Below are 22003 nucleotides of genomic sequence, written 5' to 3'. Positions count from 1 at the left end.
ACTATTTTTACCAATATTTTGTAAGCCAAGGGACATTCATTTCTTAGACTGTTCTGTTCAAGACGTATCTTTGCAATTGCAATAGCTCTACAATGGACCTTGGAGCGTCCGTTTCCACGTAACTGGATTCGATTAGAACTTCCTTTTTGGCCATTTTCTCCTTGGTGACCTCTGAACTTCAAGCGCTTGTGGACTTATTGTCAATCGGGCAGAGCATTCAGGTGGGAGAACATTCAGGTGCCAGCATAGAATCAATTTACAATTGCCAAACTCCGGGCGCCTTGTTTATTGCAGATAGTCCTCGGACTTTCAGTACTGCGAGATGTCCTTGGGTGGTTCGATGGTTGGGTGGTTGGGTGGTGAAATGTCTTTGGTAATAAATGGCTTTGTATCGCGGGAACTAGCAGCTGAAATGGACAATTAATTCATTATTCAGGGGCATTCCCCGACATGCTCATTATGCATTCACAGTGTATCTGTTGCTTCTGCTCTGTTCTTATCGGAATCAGAGGCATTACCCATGCTGTATCTGTATCTCTATCTGTATTCGTACCTGTAGCTGTATTCGTATCTGTATCTGTATCTGGCCATTAGCGCCGGCAAGTGTAATTTTCGGGTGCCTGCACTGCATTAACGGCCGGCAATCACTACTCCATAAAGTTTAAAAACAACAGCCGAGCCGCTGCGAATGCAAATACAACAATTAAAATTAATTAAAGCCCAAAGTAAATAAATTAAATGTAGGCTGGATTGCCGAAGTGCCATCCGACCGACCGCGAGACAAAAAGCAACCAAAATACCCATACCCATGCCAGCCTCCCATTTCGATCCGCCCAACGCTTTTGGCCACTTTAATTAATGTTGCAGCATTATTTATGCGCCCGACAAAGTTTGTCTTTCGCGGCAAGTTCGCCCAACGGGTCAAATTGAATTAATCAATTTGGGCAAACGTTAACCCACATTTTTTGCTGGAACGATCTGCACTGGGCTTGCCAAGTTGCAGATAAAGTGAATCAGCTGGAAAGTTTTCGAGCGCTTGGACGGCCAAGGAATCCGTCTGCAGTTAATTTGGTCCGCCAAAGTCGATTACCCGACCGAACTGGAGCCCAAATAAAGTTAGCAACTTGCAACACAACCTGTTGCGGCCACCGAAAGCGTGGAAGCGGCCAAAAAAACCACTCGCTTTTCACTTTATGGCTCCTCCAGTGTCGCGAAGTGATTTATAAGCTGGGTCGCAGGGCAAACAGGCGGCGAGAAAGTCCTTAAATAATGAGCCAAAGGTGTAAGCTGGAGGATGGCAGCTGGGGGGCCACGGAATCACCGGAGGTCCGCTAATTAAGTTGACAAATGTGGCCTTTCGTTGCCTCTGCCGCTCTGCCGCTCTGCCAGGCGCCACTGAATCCGCAGCTCCATGGGCAGACATGCAAATTACTCACCCTGCCACTCCAGCCACTTCAACCACTTCCACCGATTGCCGAACGTTCCGCGGGCTCAATCTCAATCTCAATCTCGTGTGCCCCCAAATGTGTGCTATGCTATGCAGCGATTTGTCCTTTTCTGAGCCACTTCCGTAGGTTTATAAATGGGACTAGGAACTAGGAAGTACACCTATTCCCAAGCTAAATCGTGGCCGACAAGCAGACATCATGATTGGGTGATTGGTTGTTTCTTTGCAGATTTGTGGGCTGTAGGAAAGGAAGTTTTCCTGTCGCATTCAGATATTGGAACCTTGATCGAGCTGTGATCGAATAAAATAGCACCGAGCAGCGAGCACAGCATGAATGTAACAACAAGTCGGGCTGGCAACATGTTGCCATGCCTGTGGTGAGTTGGGCCGCCGTGTCCGTTGGCAGCATGTTGCCGCCATGTCGCCTGTCGCCGGCTGGTGGTCACAAAAAGCGCCGACGGTTGCCGTCAGTGCTTCGCGAGGATTGCGAGGCGCGACACACAACGCGGAACCCGAACTCCATACGGCTGTGCCGCAATCGAATCCCGGCCTGACCCATTTTTGTTGCGTGAAATTGACGAAGTGTGTCCACAGTGCAAGTGCGAGTCCGACTGCGAGTGCTGTTCCGGGATCACCAGCGAGTATCCTTCGGCCTCACGATTGACGCCTTCTACCGCTTTCTGCGCCAGGCGCTGCCGCTGGCCGAGGAGGCCGCGATCCACCTGAATGGCACCTTCGCCGGCGCACCCGGCGATCTACTCAACTACAGCGGGCAGGAACTGGATCTCGGACTGGATCTGGATGTGGATCTGGATCTGGACATGGGCCTAGCCAGCACGGCCAGCAGCAGCACGCCGGCGCCGTCCACAACTGGCAGGACACCGGGAAATAGGAGCGTGGTGCGGGTCAGCGCCGATGTGCCCATCTGGGTGGTGCCGTGCTACTCGGCCATCCTGCTGTGCGCCGTGGTCGGGAACCTGTTGGTGGTGCTGACCCTCGTCCAGAATCGTCGCATGCGCACCATCACCAACGTTTTCCTGCTCAACCTGGCCATCTCGGACATCCTGCTCGGCGTATTCTGCATGCCCGTCACCCTGGTGGGCACCCTGCTGCGCCACTTCATCTTCGGCGAGGTGCTCTGCAAGCTCATCCAGTTCGCTCAGGGTGAGTGGTGCAGGCCAGTAGGCCAGTTCATTTACGTCTGGCCCGTTTCCAAATTAAAAGGTGATCCCAAGCACACAACTGTGAATCCATCCCACAATCATTAGTACCCAGCCCCGCGACCGAGTCCCAGAATCTCTCGTCGAATGGCGCCCAACCAGCACGACCTTGAGCGGATTCGCCAGCAGATCGTGTTGGCCAACATCCAGGAGCTGCTCCAGAAGATAACGCGTCGCTGCTTCGACGTCTGCATCGCCATGCCGGGACTGGAGTTGCGCTCCACGGAGCACGACTGCCTCACCAACTGCATGGATCGGTTCATGGACTCGGTTCAGGTGGTGTCGTGCCAGTATTTTCGACGCCGGCGTCGCCATCAGCAAATCCGTTTGGCCCGGTCCTCCGCCTCCTCCGCATCACCACCCGCATCCGCATCCGCATCCGCATCTGCAACCGCATCCGTATCCATACCTAAGTCCGCAGCAGCAGCCGCATCCGAGTCCGCATCTAGTGCCGCCAATAACGAAAAGGTCAAATGATGATTGAGTCCAGACAGATGTGCATGTGCCATGTGTGCAGTTCATTCCAAGCCCAAAAAGAAGGCATATGTTCCGTCGTAACCCAGATCCCTAGTGTACGTAGGTGATGGCCACCTGTCCCACTGATCCCCAGAGCTTTCGAGGATGATTTCATACTTCGAGGCCTTTGGTTAGGCACGAATGGGTCGTCTAACTGGAAATGAAAGTGGATTTTCTGCAGGAGTGGCCGTCGCTGAAGTCTTCGCGTTGGTGCCCAACAAATCATAGTAGTGTCTTTGCCAACTGACAGAAATTGGCAGAAAATAAAGATTTTCTTTAATGTACTTTCACTGTGCTTAGGGCGCTCCTTAAATTGGCATTCTAGGCCCTTTTGAAATCACTTAGCCAAGCAGAACTTTGCATATTCAAGTTTGTGGAGGGGTTAGAACATAAGTTTAGATGGTGCGCTTTTCCATCGCTTTTCCACTTATGGAAACTGTGCCTGCCATCGATTTTACGCACAATTTCCGCGCTTGTTTATGGCCTAAATCATATTTCCTTGGCAAGAACGCACTATATCTCGTCTCCCAATCTGCATCCGCCTGGGAATGGCCGTATTTTATGAAGGCCCGCATCTAACGACAGTCGGGGTTTCCCGGATTTTGGGCTCCTCAAGGGTTCCAAAGATTAGGAATCTCTCACACGCACACTGTAAACACACGAGGCAAGGTCCTTAAAGCCATTTCAACTCAGTGACGGAGCCCGAAACTCCAGTTTGGTCCTTGAAAAGTCCAGTCAGATGGCTGAGCATTCTGGCCAGATATTAATTTGTGTCTCCAGCTCGGATAAGGCTGATGTGGGTGATGATGATGAGTCCGGTTCAGCCACCTGTGATATGGTGCGCCCTCGGCGTGTTTCCACGTCAGGTCGGGCGTGGAACGGGGCGGAGAACATGGGTGCGGAGAACAGAGAAGTGGCCCTGACACCTGTCACAAATGCTCATCAGCAATGCGGTTGGGGCAGCTTCAAGGTGCCGAGCGGCATTAATTTGCTTATTTAATCAAAATGCATGCCATCGGACATTCTAATTATTTGCTCAACGTTTAGGAAAGCTCCTCCAGCTTGGAGGAGGGCCATGCCAACGAAGGACGAAGCTGACTCCTGGCCAGCCCTTCTCCCTGTCCGCAAAATTAATCCCGACTGATCCCCATTTCCAATGCAAATTACTCGCCGGCCGGAAGCCCTGCTCCTGCTCAGTTCCTTCTGGTCAATTTCCATATGCACACGCTGTCGATCCGGCGCCTCCTGCTCCTAACCCACTTTCCATTCCCCTGTTTCCTGCTTTCCTGGCACTGAGCCACTCAAGTTGCAGCCTAAACAGTTTGGTATTGCTTTCAACTGTGGCAATATTGCGAAAAGCACTCTGCTATGCAGCGTCACGACTCGATTTTCTTCTAGGCTTCCAGCTCCTGCAGCTCCTCCAGCTCCTCCACATCCCCTCGCTGATCCTTCTGACACCCTTACTTGCATTTTCATGACTTGTTTCCTGTTTCCCGCGTTTCCGCTTCAGTCGCGCTGGTAATGCTGTTTGTCTTGCTGCAAGTTTGTTTTCGGTTCTGCCGGAACCGCTGTTCCCTCCCACCAGCTCACCCGTCAACTGCCCCCCGCATCCTGGCGTATCCTGGCGCACCCGGGCATATCCATCTAGGCCGCCCCCGCACTAACTTATTAACAACATAATAACAAAGGCTGGCAAACAAGTTGAGCGCTCCGGCACACACATGCCAATTTGTTGAGCAAGCACTCGGCGCTGTGTCGAGCCCCAGAAAAGTGCTGGCATTCCGTTTCCAAGGACTCCTCATCCTCAGCCGCATCCCCATCCTCATTCGAATTGCCATTCCTTTCCATCTGTTGCACGGGGCGTCGACTCGTGGGTCGTAAATCTGAGAATGTCATCGCTGGGCGGGCTGAGGCACCAATTTATGGCCACCATCACGTCAAGGTGCAGCGATGTCCTGCCATGTCCTAGCTGGCCACCTCCCCACCTGGCTGCTCCCAGAGTGGGAAGAGGGCGTGCCCCGCCCTTTGATTTATGCTCGTAATTATGCATTTGTGGCCAGTGGCATTTGCATTGGGCCACTGCCATTGGATTTCATCATCTTGCTGGCCATTACTCTTTTGGCCGTTACTTATGCAAATCGAACCGACGGATAAGCTGCTGTAAGTCCATATTGGCCATAGCTTCTATATATTCGATCAGTTCGGGAACTGTAACAAATTCGCAGGAATATCAAGCTCAAAGTTGGTCGGAATGCAGGTGGGCACTAAAAATACAAAGTTGTTGACTTTTGGCGCAGAATTACGGCGAATAAAACTGAAAACAGTGCTGTTTTTATGGGGATAAAACAATTTCCATCGACATGCCAAAAAGAATGTTCAACAGAATGTTTCAGCTGAGCAATGGGTGGGTAGCTGATAGTCGATAAAAGCGCTTTCTCCTGCAAACCGAGCTTAAAGCATCTACGTAATATTAGCAACTTTTCGCGGTGTCGCCACAAAGAATGTAAAGCGAAAGCGCTCCGTTGATAAACAAATTAGGCGCAAATCGCAGCTTTTCTTGGTGCAGCATCTGTGCTCAACTGCCATTGTCTAATTAGCTCAGTTTTTATACAATTAAGGTACCTAAGCGGGGATGCAGGTAAAAAGCAAAAGGATACGCCCAAAAGGACATTTGTGCGCGGAAAGGAGTCAAATTGACATCCTTAGACCTTAGTCTTCAAGTCTTGGCTTATTTTTCCTGCTCGACCTGGTTGCACTTTTTGTCTGGCACTTTGGGCAGGCTGGTCTTGAACCCCGACCTCTTAAGTGGGCCGTCCGATTCGCTGACAGCTCGGCAAATGAATGATTAATTGAATTTTCCATTGGCCATTTTGGTGCTTTTTTGTTTTTTCTGTTGCTATTACTTCTGTTTTCTGGGCAAGACGTAATCATTAATTAGGCGAGCAGGGGGCAGGGGGCACTCGTAGTGAGTAAATTTATGCACAAACACACACACAGTTTCCAGAGTTTCCACAGTTTCCACAGTTTCCACAGCTCTGGTGGAACTTGGCAAACATAAAGGGGCCAAATGGCATAAGTAGAAAAACGAATTGAAATAAGAACTAAACACGCTGCTCTTCACTGGCAACTCGTTTTCTTTTTCTTTCGCTTGTTATTTTTATATTTTTTTATATTTTTTCAGCGCCCATGTGGGCGGTACATGTTATTGACGCCCAGAGTGCCGCCCCATGACCTTTCCGCTGGGCGCCAAAGTTTGAACGGCATCCGCAGAGCAGCGGGATTATTTGACTGGGAGGTCGGCGAAGGACGCAATTATTTGAACTTATGAGCACAAGTGCACATGTACACTCGTAGCCATGTTTTATGCGCCTTTTAATGAGAGTTAACTGGGCAAGAACTGGCATATGAACTTATGAATATTCAACTTAGTGCCACTCCATCATGCTGAGTTCCCCCAGCTGCCTTTGTCCATGTGGGTGCAATTGTTCTGGCTATCAGTGGCGATCTGATCTGAATGTGTTGCATGTCGAACTCGACACTTAATGGGGCACAGGAATTGTTTTGTTGGCGAAATAATGGCAAGTTATGACACCGGGAGTTACGCACAATTGACGTGGTTATTGATTTTCAATTATATAAATATTTGCAACTATAAAAAGCCGCCGCTGCCACCGATGTCCTGTGGACAAAAAATATTTAAATACGCTTTTTATCCGGCAATCCGTGCGCTTCTGTGCATTATCAATTTGCATACACCTGCACGAAGCGGCGAAAGCGCTGTGTTAAATGAAAATATGCTCCTAATAAAGTTTTTCATCGGTTTGCCGCATAATGGTTTTCCGGCTTTCAGCCGTACACTGCTCGAAATTCAAGGCGAATGGCGAATGGCGAATGTCTAGTTGATTGCGCTGCAAAATACATCATATTTGTCGAGTACATAATCACAGTTGTCGGTTCACAGAAACAAGAAGATGCTCGACGAGAAATGAAGCAAGCCCATTAAAAACTGAACCAATTAAAGCGACATTAAGCGCCATTTTTTGCGTGTGCGCATTATTTGCGTGTGGAAATGAAATATACTCCCGAGCTGAATTAATGAGACCAGTGGGGCGGGGTGGGCTTTGCTGACAGGCGTCTTAAGGACACAAGGACACAAGGACATCGAGAACATGGAACCTGGAGCGTGGAGCGTGGAGCGTGGAACACGGTGCCTGGGCACAAAGGGAATACAAATGAAAGGTGATTTTTCAGCTCGTTTTGGCCTTTTGAGGATTTCCAGGGGGCTGCCATAAAGTGCGGCTGACAGGGCCTAATGTGAAATTAACATGGCTTATATGCAACGCATAATGCCCTGTTGCATTGGTGTCAGCCACACACCCAGTCCTGTGTAGCGGATCAAGTTGCCATCCAGACCAGCCCAGCACCACCCAGCACCCAGCACTCCCACAAACTGCCGCAAGTTTCCTTGGACTCAATTTATTTTGCAATTTATCGCCGGATAAAAAATGACTGCGAGCGGCATTCCTAGTGGAGCCATAGGAGGCTGTAGAAACAGTGCCATGGCAACCATTACGGGGTACTTAAGTAGCCCGACTGGGCGAAAGTCACGCCGGGAACTGCCATCCAAGGCAAAAGTTAGGTTGCGTATAGTTGGAACCGAACGGACGGCGATTACTAGGTATTATATGATCAAATGAAGGCGGCACAGCATAAATAGGAAAAATAGTTAATAGCTATTAGCTGAAAAAGGTCGTCAGGGTCACTTGACAACAACTTCAAAGTAGCTCGGCTCGAAGTATTTTTATAGCTAGGGAAAATATAGGTGAAGAAGTGGAGATCGGGGTCACCAAACTCTATGCTCACAAGTTTGACTGATTAGCAGATTTCATTGCCTTAAAATGAGGAAAAACATTCAAGAACAAAAAAGAGTGCTAGAGGTCGCCAAAAAACCAATTAATAATTTTCAGTCTCAGCTGAGCGATAAACATGCATTATTAATTCACAAATATTTGGCGTAATATGAGCTCCCGCAAAATGTGTCGCATTCAGCACATGTTTAATTCGTTTAATTAAAGTGTCCAATAAATGAACGCTCGACGAGACAAGAGAGACAAACTTAAATGCATGTCAAACGCTGCAGAAGCCATTAAGATTCTCCATCAATTTGCAAAAGCTTTGGCAAAACGCAGGAAACTTTGTTGCCGTGAACTTTGCACCGGCACCCAATGAACGCGAATGCATTATTCACTTTTATGTCTTTTTGCTGAAGCTGCAGCCAAATCAGCTTGCAACTTGCGAATCTTGCGTCGAGTTGCGACAGCCCAGATACCAGCTCCCAGCTCCTAACTTCCAGCTCCCTGATACCAACTCCCAACTTCCAGCTCCAGGAGCCGCTCCCTGCTTCTCGGGGACGCAGTGCAGCGGCAATTCAGGACTCAGTAAATCGAGCATAAATAGGGCGCCCAACAATGGCCATTCAAAGGCGGTGCCCCTGAGCTTCCCACCTCAACTGGCTCGGCCATGTCATGAATGCCAAATGGAGCATCGAGGAGCAGCAAGTGCATCCATAATGGATTCCTCGATTGTTGCCAAAGGAAGCCGTAAAAACTTTCGGTTTTAAGCTAGTGGGTAGTTGGTAGTTGGACACTCGATAAATTTGCCCAATCAGCCGAAAAATATGCAACAGCTTTCGGGCTTCAGTCTCCCCTAGTTTTCCAATTAAAATGCAAAGTTCTAGAGTTTCTAAAACACAATAAGCAACACAATACGCCCACAATATCCAGCTCCTAGCCAACTCGTTTTGGCCATTGAGTGTGCAGGACATTTTAATTTGTTGTGTTTTACATTTTCGATTGAGGCTTTTGCGCCCGAGTCCGCTCAGTTTATGGCACTTTTATAACTCACATGCAGCCGAGGAACCCCGGGGCGTAAAAATATGCTGTTTTTCCGATGGCCCCCACATGACGTATCGATATGCGGGGGCAAAACAATGGGAAACCATTTTGTTCATATAATTTCACTGGCGAAATCAAAGGAAGCGTCCGGGAGGAACAACAATAAGCGCCACGTCGACCGTCTGATATCTCTTGCCTATCCTCGAGCGGCCTCCTTTGTGGCGCCACAAGTAGAGGGTAGTATCTGTTGATACCATGCCCCTGGAAATCATCTTGTACCAGCGTATCTTTGTGCCTTTTCAATCTGGCCAGCTTGCCATCGAGCGGCGAAAAGGCCAAACTTTTGCACAGCCATTTTTTATTGTTGACTCAAATTTGGAATTATTTTTATTTGCGCAAAGTTGAGGAGCACAGGGAGGGCACGAGTCCATGAAAATCCACTTTCAAATGTCGAAGGATGGACTTTCTGTCATTGAGCATCGCATCGAATGGGGCGCTAAATCAAAAACAACGACCAGAGGGCAATCCGGAATTGGATTGGTTTTGAAGTCTGAAATTCGAGGTGGGTAGATTGAAAATGGGCCACGTTTGGGCAATCGATTTGAATGGCCCGCTTAGAGTCATTGCCAATTTGATAACTATAATTTATGAAGCTGTATTGTATTGCCATTTTCGCATATAAATTACATTAAATATTTACGTTAGCCGTGAAAAATGCATAAATAGTGCGAATCGTTCGTCTGCTGAGTCCTTTGTAGCCGCAGATATCCGCATATATCCGCATAGATCCGCACAGATCCGCACATATCCGCATATATCCGCATATCCTGTGCAAACAACACTGCGCCAGTTGAAAGCCAAATATTTGCGCAGCAAATGAAAAGCATTTAAATCCGTTCGCAGGGGTTAACCGTAATAGTTTTTGAGCCGCATCGCAGGGTCGCCGCAGCAGGCAAACTGTTGGAACCGCCCTCGCAACTGTAGTAGTATAACAGCAATTAGCTGCGGTCGCATTTCATTGTGTTCCCCACTATTTGCACTAAACTTTACACTTATTAAACAGGCGAAAAATGATTGCGGCAAAGTGCCGGGATTAAAGTATTGCACCTCATCCCACTGGCGGCAGCACTTTTAATTGGCATTCAACTTTCTCCTTTCTCCTTTGACCGCACAACTCAACTTTCCCGTAATTTACCAACCAAATAAGCGACTTTCCCAGCTTCGACTTCCTTGGTCACCTCAAAAGCTGGGAATACTCTTCTCGCTAAGCCGCACTCAAAGGTTGCCTTTATTTACCTGGTCTTTGCAGTCGAGTTGAAGATAAACAGAAATAAATGAAATGTTACGTTTGCTGTGTACCTGGAAAATATTACAAGAAAAAGGAAGCATATTCATAAATTCGTGATTTATTTAAATGCCATGTGTGCGGGATGCCCCATAGAAGTGCCCAAAACTCGGGATCATCCAGCTCTCGCATGCCGATTCATCTGAATTATTGCTAGCACACGCGTTTCTCTCAGTGCACATGCGGTGGGTGTTCCCGAAATCCCAAAAGTTTAGGCAAATTGCCCGTGGCATTTGGCTTGCTGAAAACGGATGCCTTTCGAACTGCAGCTGGTTCTTTGGGCAAAGGGCAGTTATACTTTTGCGGTTGCCAGCTTAATTTAATGTAACTTTCGACATGGCCAGCTGGAGTCGAAAGGTGAGCGGTGTTGCTGGAGAGGATCGAAGGGCAAGTAACCAGCTGGAAAGTGCTCGGCCACAATAATCTCCGAATCCACTTGGCTTTCGAGTGGATGAATGGGTGATGGGTGATGGGTGGAGGCCAGAGCACCTGACCGCCTCCACGCACAGAACTATTAGCAGCAATGAAAAGTTGAAAGTTCATTTTGTGCAGCAGCACAAGGAAAAGTGCTGAAAGCTGAAAAGTACACACTGACCTTTGCAATTTTTCATTATGGCCGTAGAGTTGGTCGCACATGATTTGGCCAAAGAGCCGTGGGCGACAATAAACAGATGAAGTCCAAAGTATGTTTGTGGCCAACTTAATTGCCGGCCAGCTCAAGAAGCCCAAGAAATACTCTGCTGGCCGCAAACTGGATGCTCCACCCGCAGACCAAACGAAATGAACGAAATGATGGCATTCCTCCTCCGAGGGAATGCGCAACAAAGCAACTAAAATGCGAGATTTTCCATTTGAAAGCGCACACTTTCGTGCGACTTGCCACAGCTTGCAGCATGTATAAAGTTATATCCGCACTGCCAGGAAATTTCTGCATGGCGAAACCATTTCAGGTTTGTCACTCGAACACTCCAACACTCGAACACTCGAACACGCACCCAAGTGCAGGCGGCCTGGCGAAAATGCCAGGATACGCGGCGCTGGGCGGATGGGGGGGATGGAGGAGCATGGTCAGGCCCAGAGGGGCATCGAAACGGGAACCCGGCTCATTGTCATTTTCCGACCCGAGTTGGCTTTGAGCACCTGAGAACCAGCCCGCCAGTCGGCCAGTTGGCCAGTCGACCAAATGTGGACACAGGCTCCATTTGAGAAGGCTGCTCGTCAACAGAGCCATCAAATTGTCATTTTGGGAGCAAACGCGTTGGTTTGCATTCGAAAATGCTCGAAAAATAGGTGTCCTTACGGGTCACTCGGCTTTTATCTTTGAAATTTAATTCAAGTTCGGTGCATAACGAGTTCATTTCAAAGCAAAATCATTTATGATAATAATGCTCCAAGAAGTACAATGCAAAATAATGCAATTCATTAATATTATTAACACAACTAAATATGTCCAAGTAAATACTTAAATATTTTAAGCTCAGTCCGCAAGTAGCTCAAATGGATTTCGTCATAATCCCATGCACAGCAAACTAAACGCAACAATAATAGTAATAATACATAAATCACAACTTTTCACTCTGCGAAGCCATTAAACAAAATGTATTTAAAGGCAAGCAGACAGCGTCGGATGGCAGATACATTTTGCTGGATTTTTTCGTCCTTCGGCGATCTGTCATGTTTTTGAAGTAGGTCCTCGACAGCAGCGTCGGCCAGATAAGAAATGCATATTTAATAATTTTATTCCTTCACTCAGCAGGGCCCCAGGAGCTTAGCTTGTTTTATGAGTGCGACACAATAAGCCTGAGCAGAAAGTTGCAAATGGAAATCGGGTTCCAAGTGGGCAGATTATCAGGGATAAAGCAGGGATGTGCTCAACTCAGCCGCTTTGTGAAAAGCTCGTGTGGAAGCCAACGAAACAATAAATGGCCCAGTCAAAGTTGTCGATGTTGGGCTTGCTTGCCTTCAATCAGCGATTATATTACGAGTGCCAAAATGCGACACAGTTTTCCGCTTAGCCACCTGCCACTGCCGCTGCCACTGCCACTGCCACTGCCACTTGCCACTTGCCACTTTTCAGGTCTGCCCCGGATGCCACGCCCCCGGGAACGCCGCGAAAATCTGCCCTTCGTTGAATTCATTCATTGTTGCGGTCCGGCTTCTATTTTCAGCACATACACAAAATTAACATTTTTGTTGCGGACTCTCAAAATCACTGAGCCATGGTGCTGCTGCTCCTCCAGCCCGCTATTCCCAGCGAGAAGGGAAAGGGGCAAGGATTGGGGTTGCGTATATGGCGGCACCACCCACGCAGCTAAATTTAATTTTGTTAATGAGCTTCGCCCCGCCGTTTCCTCATCCCGCCAATGGACCCACCGCCATTCTACTATTTTTCATTCGCAATCCCAAAGCCCTCAACCCGTTTTTGAGGTGGTCCGTGGTTCCAGAATCCACTTGCCAAGTGGTGCGAGTGTGTGTTTGTGTTCTGGTCTCCATGGCGCTGTGGTGCCCGGCAGGATTGGGCCGTGAATAGGGATTGGGAGCGGTAGCGATTGGGACGGCGATTAGAACGACAATGGACCATTGCCGAAAACACTTGAAAACTGTTCGTGTGGGCTGGGGACTTTGATTAAAAGCGGCAGCATTGCTATCCAAGCGGCATGCCGGAAAGCCAAAAAAAAAAAGAGGAAGGAAAATAAACAAGTTGGATCTGACAAAGACATTAACATTTTAATTGCGCCGGCAACGCAATGGATTCGAGGAGCAGGCGGAACAATTGACAATAAGTGAGCCCGAATAAAACTTTATGGAGGCAGCGAAGGGCAGACGGCAAAATGGCCATTAGTATCGGAGCCATAAAAGTCAAAACTTTGCAGGGTTGGCAAGTGGCAGGCGTGGATTAGCCATAATTTCCCTGCTGCCAGGAAATGGAACCCAGTTATCATTCGCCGCAAATGCGATTATGTTTGGCAGCAAGCAAATTTGGAGTCAAATTAAGATATTCGATCTTTTAAGGCGAAACTCAAGGAAGGAAGCTATCCACTTGTACAGATTAATAACACAACATTGCAGTGTATAAATAAATAAATAAATATATTGATAATGTATTCCAATGCTCGGCTATTGAAAAACCATAATCAGAGTATACGAGTATATATCAAAAGTATCTATGAGTTTGTGGTTAATTTCTCTGATTTTCAAATTCATTGCAGCTGCCTCGGTGGCCGTTTCCTCCTGGACACTGGTGGCCATCTCCTGCGAGCGCTACTACGCCATCTGCCATCCGCTGAGGTCGCGCACCTGGCAGACGATAAACCACGCCAACAAGATCATCGCCATCATCTGGCTGGGCAGCCTGGTGTGCATGACGCCCATCGCCGCCTTCAGCCAACTGATGCCCACCAGTCGACCAGGTGAGTGTCGTGGCGAGGCCAGCTGCTCCAGCACACTAATCCCTGCAACTATGTCCACAATTCTGGCCAGGACTGCGCAAGTGCCGGGAGCAGTGGCCGGCGGACAGCCTCAACTACGAGCGGGCCTACAACCTGTTCCTGGACCTGGCCCTGCTGGTGCTCCCGCTCCTGGCCCTCAGCTTCACCTACCTGTTCATCACCCGCACCTTGTACGTGAGCATGCGCAACGAGCGGGCCATGAACTTTGGCAGCAGTGGCCCGGAGGTCACCGCCTCCTCCACCGCTGTCGCAGCACCTGGCGGCCAACGACGTCCCAACGGAAGCCACTGTCAGTCCCTCGACACGATTGTGCCCCACCAGCACAATCCCCACCAGCAGCACCACCACCACACCCAGTACTACTATGGTAAGAGGTTCATGCTCATTTCTTCTCAGCTGGGTCAATGGGAACTCTGGGTTCCGAGGATTCCGAGGGCTTAGAGGGTTCAGGCACTGTTGCCGAAGGAGGCGCCCTTCTGGATTAGCTCAACTGGTGCGCTTATCCGAGTACCCAAAGCCCAGGAACTGCGGCAATGGTTCCCACGCACGAGGAGATTCCAGTGTCGACGACTCTTGCCTAAATCGCGCAAGTGAATTGAATGGGTGACTGGGGAATGGGGAAGTAGGCTAAGCCCTGGAGGAGCGCTCTCTCCAAGTTCTCCAAGTTCTCCAAGTGTGTGCCAAGAGACAATGGCACGCGAAAGCTGGCGGCGTTTTTGCTTTCATTTGCATTCGCAGCGCCGGCTTTGGGAGCTAGATGGCTTCTGCCCACCCATCCTCTCCAGCTGCGAATGCTGTGAATAATCCCAGATTATGGGCACAAAGATTCTAGGCAGCCCAAGGCAAGCCGGCGCAAATCAATTCGGCTAATTCGCCTTTAATACCGTCTTAAAGCGTTCCTATATACAAGTATATATGCTCGGCTGCAGCGGATTTGGTGGGCTGTGAATATGGAGCAGTCCCAGTGGGCTCTCCACTATAGTTGCGGATGCGGAGGAACCTCCTCGAGCTCCGCGGATGCGAGTTGGCAACGTGACGCGTATGATAAACGCACGCCCACAAGGCGAAGTCAACCGTGGAGTCCCCGTGGAAATCACAGGAGCCTGCCGAGCAGCGGACTTACTTTAATCTTCTAGAATATACTCTGCCTCTGGTCCAATTAATGTGGGTAGGAGGCGGGCCTGCCACGGAGGTGGAAGCAGTGGAGCAGTGGAGCAGTTGTCCCCGAGCGACTCATTTGCATGAAAGGGTTGGCGCCTCCAGGTGCTTTATGGGAAATGGAAAGTGTGCATTAGCATAGACCTTCACTTGGCGCACTCGAGGATTCATTGAACGATTCATTCGTTCCGGCAACTGACCCCGCCTGACCCATGGACCACAGCCCGCTGCTAAAAAGGTCAATTTCAATGCCCTTAATTATGCACGAGACGAGCATTTAAGCGCTCGTTAAAGGCCGTCGTCCATCCCATTTCCTAGGACGCGTGGCACTCATTTCCACACATACTTTTGTGTGGCAATAAATTTGATTAAATTTTTAACTTTCCCGTTGCGCCATAAATTTGCGGGCCACAGCGACGGGGTCGCCAATGTCCCATTACCGAACAAGCTGAACAATTCCATGGAAATTGCCACATTATTAGGAGTTCCACTTAGCCCCCACTATGCGTGCCAGGAATTCGCATGCCCTCATCCGCAAGCTGCGCTTCTGATGGCAATTTAAATTATGCTCAGCTGAACCACTCGCCTGCCCGCAAATGGCAATAAAATTGCGAGGTATGTGGTCTCATCCGGACTTAAGTACCCACTTCCCTCCGGCATTCCCAAACGTTACCTTCACATGCTACTAGCTGCGAATATAATAGCCTTCCTATCCAATGTCCATAAAGTGGGCAGACTTCTCTTGATTTCTCCCACTTTGATGGCGGTAAAAGCAATCCCTTTATTATGTCGTTAGTATAGAGGTGTCCTCCTCTGGAAACGCAGCCAAATGCCCTTGCTGCTGGCGGTGAGGAAAGTGCGCGGCGACACCTCCACTCCGCACTCGTCCTCATCCGCCAGCAGGACGCAGTGCTCCTGCAGGAGTGTGGCCAGGGCAGCCTTGGTCTGCAGCAGTCCAAGTCGCATGCCCGGACACATTCGAGGTCCGGCGCCGAAACCCAAAAAGCGGCAGCCCATTGGCGGCTGGTCCAGAAAGCGATCCGGACGGAACTGGTGGGGTGCCGGATACAGTTGGGGATCTCTGGAAGGAGAAGTGAGTGGTGAGTGAGTCCGAGGTTTGGGATTTTGTGCGCCACCCACAGATGAATGGCCTGAACGGGCACCACCAGCACGGTGCCCACATCCACGTTGAGTACGCTGCTCGCGCCCGATTTCTGGGCAGGAAGGGTGAATGACTTGGTACAGCGCTTCTGCAGCGCCTGCATGGCCGGGTGCAGACGCAGTGCCTCCAACAGCGCAGCCTCGCCATAGCGCAGTTCACCCAGAGCCACTTGCTCTATCAGTTTGCCCGCGTGGCGCCTTGCCACTTCATCCAATTCCATGTGCAGACGTTGCTGGGCCTCCTCATTGCGGGCCAATTCGTAGAGGACGAAGGCAAGTAGCATCGCCGAGGTTTCGTAGCCCTCCAGCAGGAGAGTGGTGGCATGTCCTGCCAGCTCCTGCTGCCCCAAGCCCCTCTTGCTCGCCGCCAGCCATTGGAGCAGGTTGTCGCCAGCACTTCTAGCTGCCACCAGCTCGCTGAACCATTGCTGCAGGTGCAGCGGTACGTATCTGTATGGAGGTAGTGGATCAAAGATGACACACTAGAAAGTTGCACTCTACCAACCGGTGACCAATGAGTCCAGCCAAGCGAGGCGAGTGCAGCAGCGACACGGTCTCCAGCAGACTCCAGGCACTTGGCTGGAAGAGCGGCGCCAGCCACTCCAGCCAGCGACTTGGTGGCGCCAGCCTCCTGCGCCTGCCCAGGCACTGGGCATCCAGGCCGAAGATCGCGGAGGCCACCACTTGCAGCGTGTAGCGCGTGGCCAAGTCCTTGGCCTCGCAGCGTCCAGGGGGCAGCTGATCCCGCAGCAACTGACAAGCCTTGGCCACGTGCGGCAGGGTCTGGCGCACTCGGCTGGGTGTGAAGAGCGGCACCAGGTCGGCTCGCAGGATTCGCCAGCGGTGCCCGTTGGCGATGAAGGGATTGTGGCTGGCCAGCACATCGCGCTGCTGGTCCACGTAAACGGCGTTGTCCGCACAGTCGGCAAAGTTGCTGCCCACCAGGATGCGGCGCAGCAGCTCCTGGTCGCGCACCAGAATGGCGGGCTCGTTAAACAGGCGATAGAAGCCCACATATCTCAGGCCCCGATTCTGACTGTCAATTGACTGTTCATTGATTCTGCAGAGCACTCTTTACACTGAGCTTACGCATAGATGTGCTGGTAGACCTCTCCATAAGATCGCCGTGCCAGGGCAAAGTCCAGCATGTTCCCAACCAGTGGCCAGCCAAAGGGCGCCTCCAGGCCCAGGCGACGCCAGTGGTTGCCCTGCCATTTCCAAGCCAGGAGCGTCGCAGCCAAGAGGATCAATAGCGCCAGCAGCAGCATCGTTGGGCATCTAGAAAGCTGGAAGGGCACAACTCCACTCACTGGCACTCGCAGTCGAGCTGAATACCTCAGAGATCTGGTTGCGTGATTCCCTGACTGCGTCCCATTAGCCCGGTAATTGCTGTATCCAATCAACTGGCTGGAATGTTTCAATCACGCAAGATTTGCCGCAGCCAACAATGGGCATGACATTAAACATGTACTTAAGCGCGCGATGGTTCTACATGGTTCGGATAATAATACTATTCCATTAAACCAGCCGTTTTATTGCATTTCTTGTTGCAATCGAGTGTTCGGGTTAAGAAATGTATTTGGATATGCTTGAACTTTGTTTTTCCAGGGGATTACGGCCACTGTGGCAGCAAGCGGCGATTGATTGGAGGAGGTGCCTGCGAGGGAAGGAGGCATCTGTACTGCATGCGGAGCGCCTCCGTGAAGTCGGTGCGCCATCAGCAGATGAATGCCGGCGGTGGAGCAGTGACTCTAGCCGGGAGTGGACCTGGAAACGGCGAATGCTGCAGCCGGATGCACCGGATGCGCCACCAGATGCAGCTGCAGCAGCAGGGCTACGTGAGCGACAATGAGTCCCGGCGCAAGTCCTTGTCGCAGCCCAGTCTGCGGATCACAGAGGCGGGACTGCGGAGGTAAGTCTCCAGAGGATGCACATGACCATGCCAATTTGGCAATAAAACGCTGCCTTTCAGGTCCAACGAAACCAAGAGTCTGGAGAGCAAGAAGCGGGTGGTCAAGATGCTGTTCGTCCTGGTGCTGGAGTTCTTCATCTGCTGGACGCCGCTGTACGTGATCAACACGATGACCATGCTGCTGGGGCCGACGGTGTACGAGTACGTGGGCTACACGGCCATCAGTTTCCTCCAGCTGCTGGCCTACTCCTCCAGCTGCTGCAACCCGATCACCTACTGCTTCATGAACGCCAGCTTCCGGCGCGCCTTCGTGGACACCTTCAAGGGGATGCGGGTGTGCGAGCGCCTGTGCGCTCCCTGCTGCTTCTGGCGGCGGCGCTCCAAGAACGAGACGAACCTGTCCGTGGCCGGCAACTCCATTGCGCTGGCCAACTCGGTCATGTCCAGCCACACGATCCTCGAGAGCCCGCGACTCTGAGCCAGCCGCCGCCGACCGCAGATGGCCGAGTCGGAGTCACTTTAGGTTACCAATGGGCACGGATCGGGTGCGCCCACATGTGATGATGCAATGTAACTGCAATAGAAACTGTGGTTGTCAGCGGCATTCCGCCGCGTTCTAAATGCGTGTGGAAGTGGCCGGATAGGTGGACGGAGGTGGGTGCATGGAGCAGGTTCCCTGGCAATTCATCTTACCGATAAGTATTTTAATATGTGTGTGCGAGTATCTGCTTAGAGTTGCGCTAAAGCGCCTTTTTCAGTGTGAGTTATTAGACTTTGACCTCTCGTTCTATGTGTTTTTGCACCTAAGTGGGTGCAATCAGTCTTGCCAATCTAAATTGAGATCGCCACACGCTGCGGAGCATGCAAAAATGCTCAGCCGGATTGAGATTTAAACAGAAAACAGAACAGTAGCTTAGAAAGCAGCACAATGGTTCAACGAAATTGCTTCCCAGTGAATGAGCCCCATAAAAGATATTAAATCGCTGGGAAAAGCTCTGTGCACTGGGAGCTACTTCAAACTGTGGCAAATACTCATTCGTGCCACACGGCGTATGAGTGATATTTGCGCAGGCTATGCGACCATTGTGCTGCACTTATAGTTTTATCTCCACACTTACCTTACAGAGGTCAATCCCGAAAGTATATGGTATTCTGATCACGATGCAGTGAAAGGTTTCAACGAACCAAGAAGCATTTGACAGCAGGCTGATTTTACAGGGTACACAAGGAAGTCCACTCTCAAAGGATTCCTATCATTCAAAAATGGTTGTCACACGGAGCTTATGGAGCGACAGACACTCCAAGGTCCAAAACTAAATTAGGGCGCCCGATTGGGTGCCAAAATCCAATTTTAAGTAGAGGAAAGTAGCTGGAAATGCCAATCGGACATATTTGGGCGGTATTTGCACAGTGGACTTTTGGCAAACGAAATAAATGGCATAGTATACAAACAAACGTTTCATTTTAGCTCTCATTTTAGCTCCCCTTCAACGAAACTGGCAATTGCAATTATTAATCGGATATTTGTATGTGTATAGATCTCAGTGTTTTGTGTAAATAACATCAAATCAAATCGAATCAAATCGAATAAAGCGACAATTAGCTTCGGGTTCATTCTGCAAAGTGTTGTATACTTTCGGGCCGTTGTCTCTCCACCTGGTTAGCAACTTATCGGGCAAGGCGCACCAGTAATCCAAAAAGTAGTCCAGGCTGGAGGCTAATTGATTGCCTGCCAGTGCGGCTTCACCTCGGCATTAACTCCGGATGGAGTTGGCCGGGCCATTTGGGCAACAGGATACTTTGGGGGTCAAGGTGCAGGAGGAAGGATGCAAAGCGCACACATTGTTGACCATTTTCTGCTAATGACTTGGGCATTAATTTCGCTGCTGCATGCGATGGCCCCTGGTAAGTGGAGTGGCATCCAGTCAGGCAGTCAGCCAGCCAAGCTGTCAGCAGCAGAAAAAAGTGTGTGGCAGGATGGGGATGAGTTCCATGCCAAGTAAAGCCAATTCAAGCCATCCCACGTCAAGCAGTTTCAAGGCGGCTCCACAAATAGCCATATCCGCATCCCACAAAGCTGGAATTAGTCGCAGAGAATGGATCGATAGACGCACTGGCCATGGGATAAATCAATTGCCACTTTGAGGACAGCAAATGAATTGGTTTGTGGCCAGGCGGAGCGCTGATTGATGAACTACGATTCCGGTGGGAAAATCCGTAGGAAATTCCAGCTCTGTTTCAATTGCAGGTACCCTGTGTCCTGTGTCCCGAGTCACTGAGTCACTGAGTCACTGCGTCCGTTGCGGTCTGCCAGGCAATCACTCATGATTACCGAATGCCTAATTGCCGGTGCCATTCGAAACTGCCATCGGCCATACAGCCAATGCAACTGCATGCGTAATCGGATTGGATGTGCGAGTGCTCCACGGCGTTCCTCCATTCATCCACTGCGTATGGATGGCTATCATTCCGCACGGCACATGGGCGAAACGACCTCAGCCGACGGCCAAGTCTCCGTTTGCTACGTGACAATTACCGCACCTATTACACGTAATAAGCGGAGCTGGGAATCCACTTTGTCCCGGCAGCCGGGCAAGCTCCGTTTCCCTGCGAGCTCTAACCAGATCATGGTCAACTGGGCCATGGGCCATGGCATCTGGCCCCTCATCATGGGCTATGTCTTTCGGGTCACGTATACCCGGCCACCAGTTGTCTGGGCATTCGGCAGGCAGTTCCTAATAAACAAGCAGTCCACCGGAATGACAGGAAATTTACAAAGTATTTATTATGGCCCAAGTGGCGGGAGGGGCAATGGGCCAAGGGGTTGCACCCACTGTTGGGGGCTGTAAATCGCAGATGACTACGCCGCTCCTCCTTCGCGCCGACCAGAAACGCCACTGTGGGCCATTTTATTGATGTACTCAACTCGGTTGGCAGCTTGAGAAATAAATGCCTTTCCTTGGCTTTGTGTGGCCCAAGTCCTTGTAACAGATTGCCCAACATAATCCGATTTATTAAACGAATAAAAATATTGACAGCAGACGACACATCCACCGTCGCTGGGGTTGTGATAATGCGATAACGCTGGCGAACCGGCGACTCCTGCACATTTCAGACGGATTGATATACATTTTAAACAGATATTTCGCCCATTTCGATCAGCAAATAATTGGATTGGATAACTTCTAGGTAAGCTATTAGGCACATTGGGTAAAAACAGCTTTTAGTATTAATACAGCCAACTGACTGACAGTTCTATAGATTGAATTGAAATTGGTCAAAGCGGAGAGGCAATTGTAAGGTTGTACTCAAAGTTGGAGGCAACAGAACCCCACATGGTATACATAATTAACCCCCACAAAACCTTTTACACACTCATTTCTCATAATTATGACGGAGAAGTTGGTCCTTTTTGGGCGCACTCTGCTCAGTCACTTGGCCAACCTTACCACATCCCAACTCGGCCAACTCCGGAGCCGCACCACACGTGTCTGGCCCAAAAATACGCAGGTACACAAATACATAGGAGCTCGGAAATGAAATTACGAGCACGAAGCCAAAGAGCTTGGCGTGAATGCGATTATGCAACCCACATCGCAAAACCCAACGCTGGTGGCAAGTAGATTCAATTTCGAAATTTTTTGAAATCCACGCAGCGCCAGGTCATCCACCATCACCATCACCATCAGCATCACCCTTGCCCAGTCTGCCAGTCTGCCAGTCTGCTAATCGGGGGTTATTGATTTGGCCACTGAAGCCATACCTGTTAAGTGGGTCCAGGACATGGATGTTTTGGATGCTCCATGGGCGCTGCTCCGTGCAGACACTCAGCGCCAAAGACGTCCATAATCGAATTGAAGCTAATTCAACCGCCGGGCTTAGAGCTTAGGTGTCTGGCAAT

The 22003-nt window shown here is 50.1% G+C and overlaps 3 protein-coding genes across 3 annotated transcripts; 2 read left to right on the top strand and 1 right to left on the bottom strand.

Annotated features, from left to right (window-relative positions):
- Positions 1–1807: 1807 nt before the first annotated feature.
- LOC6550298 (cholecystokinin receptor type A) lies at positions 1808–19559 on the top strand. Its single transcript, XM_001977664.3, is given in 7 exon segments — positions 1808–1824; positions 1900–2033; positions 2036–2611; positions 13632–13832; positions 13903–14238; positions 17799–18102; positions 18163–19559. Coding segments are annotated over 7 exon segments (1986 nt in total). The 3' UTR covers positions 18581–19559.
- LOC26526676 (mitochondrial import inner membrane translocase subunit Tim13) lies at positions 2659–3323 on the top strand. The gene has a single exon (XM_015155985.2). The coding sequence runs from the start codon at positions 2755–2757 to the stop codon at positions 3142–3144; it is 390 nt and encodes a 129-aa protein (XP_015011471.1). The 5' UTR covers positions 2659–2754; the 3' UTR covers positions 3145–3323.
- On the bottom strand, positions 15770–17529 carry LOC6550299 (probable cytochrome P450 308a1). The gene is made up of 4 exons (XM_001977665.2): positions 17280–17529; positions 16696–17226; positions 16170–16640; positions 15770–16110 (listed from the first exon to the last, which is right to left on the bottom strand). Exons 1-4 carry the CDS (start codon positions 17456–17458, stop codon positions 15822–15824), a joined length of 1470 nt encoding a protein of 489 aa, XP_001977701.1. The 5' UTR covers positions 17459–17529; the 3' UTR covers positions 15770–15821.
- Positions 19560–22003: the final 2444 nt, after the last annotated feature.

This window comes from Drosophila erecta, unplaced genomic scaffold, assembly GCF_003286155.1.
Source record: "Drosophila erecta strain 14021-0224.00,06,07 unplaced genomic scaffold, DereRS2 tig00000126-arrow-pilon, whole genome shotgun sequence".
NCBI classification, from domain to species: Eukaryota; Metazoa; Arthropoda; class Insecta; order Diptera; family Drosophilidae; genus Drosophila; species Drosophila erecta.
Note: the sequence above shows the minus strand (reverse complement) of the source record. Positions and strands in the feature narration are given on the sequence as shown.

Bases quoted from the DNA above. Each gene is read 5' to 3' on its own strand.
- LOC6550299 (XM_001977665.2), bottom strand. From the start codon at position 17,458: ATGCTGCTGCTGGCGCTATTGATCCTCTTGGCTGCGACGCTCCTGGCT. The intron at 17,227-17,279 runs GTAAGCTCAGTG...GTCAATTGACAG, and splicing joins GTCTACCAGCACATCTATGC to TCAGAATCGGGGCCTGAGAT. The intron at 16,111-16,169 runs GTGGGTGGCGCA...TTCTCCTTCCAG, and splicing joins CCCGTTCAGGCCATTCATCT to AGATCCCCAACTGTATCCGG.
- LOC26526676 (XM_015155985.2), top strand. From the start codon at position 2,755: ATGGCGCCCAACCAGCACGACCTTGAGCGGATTCGCCAGCAGATCGTG.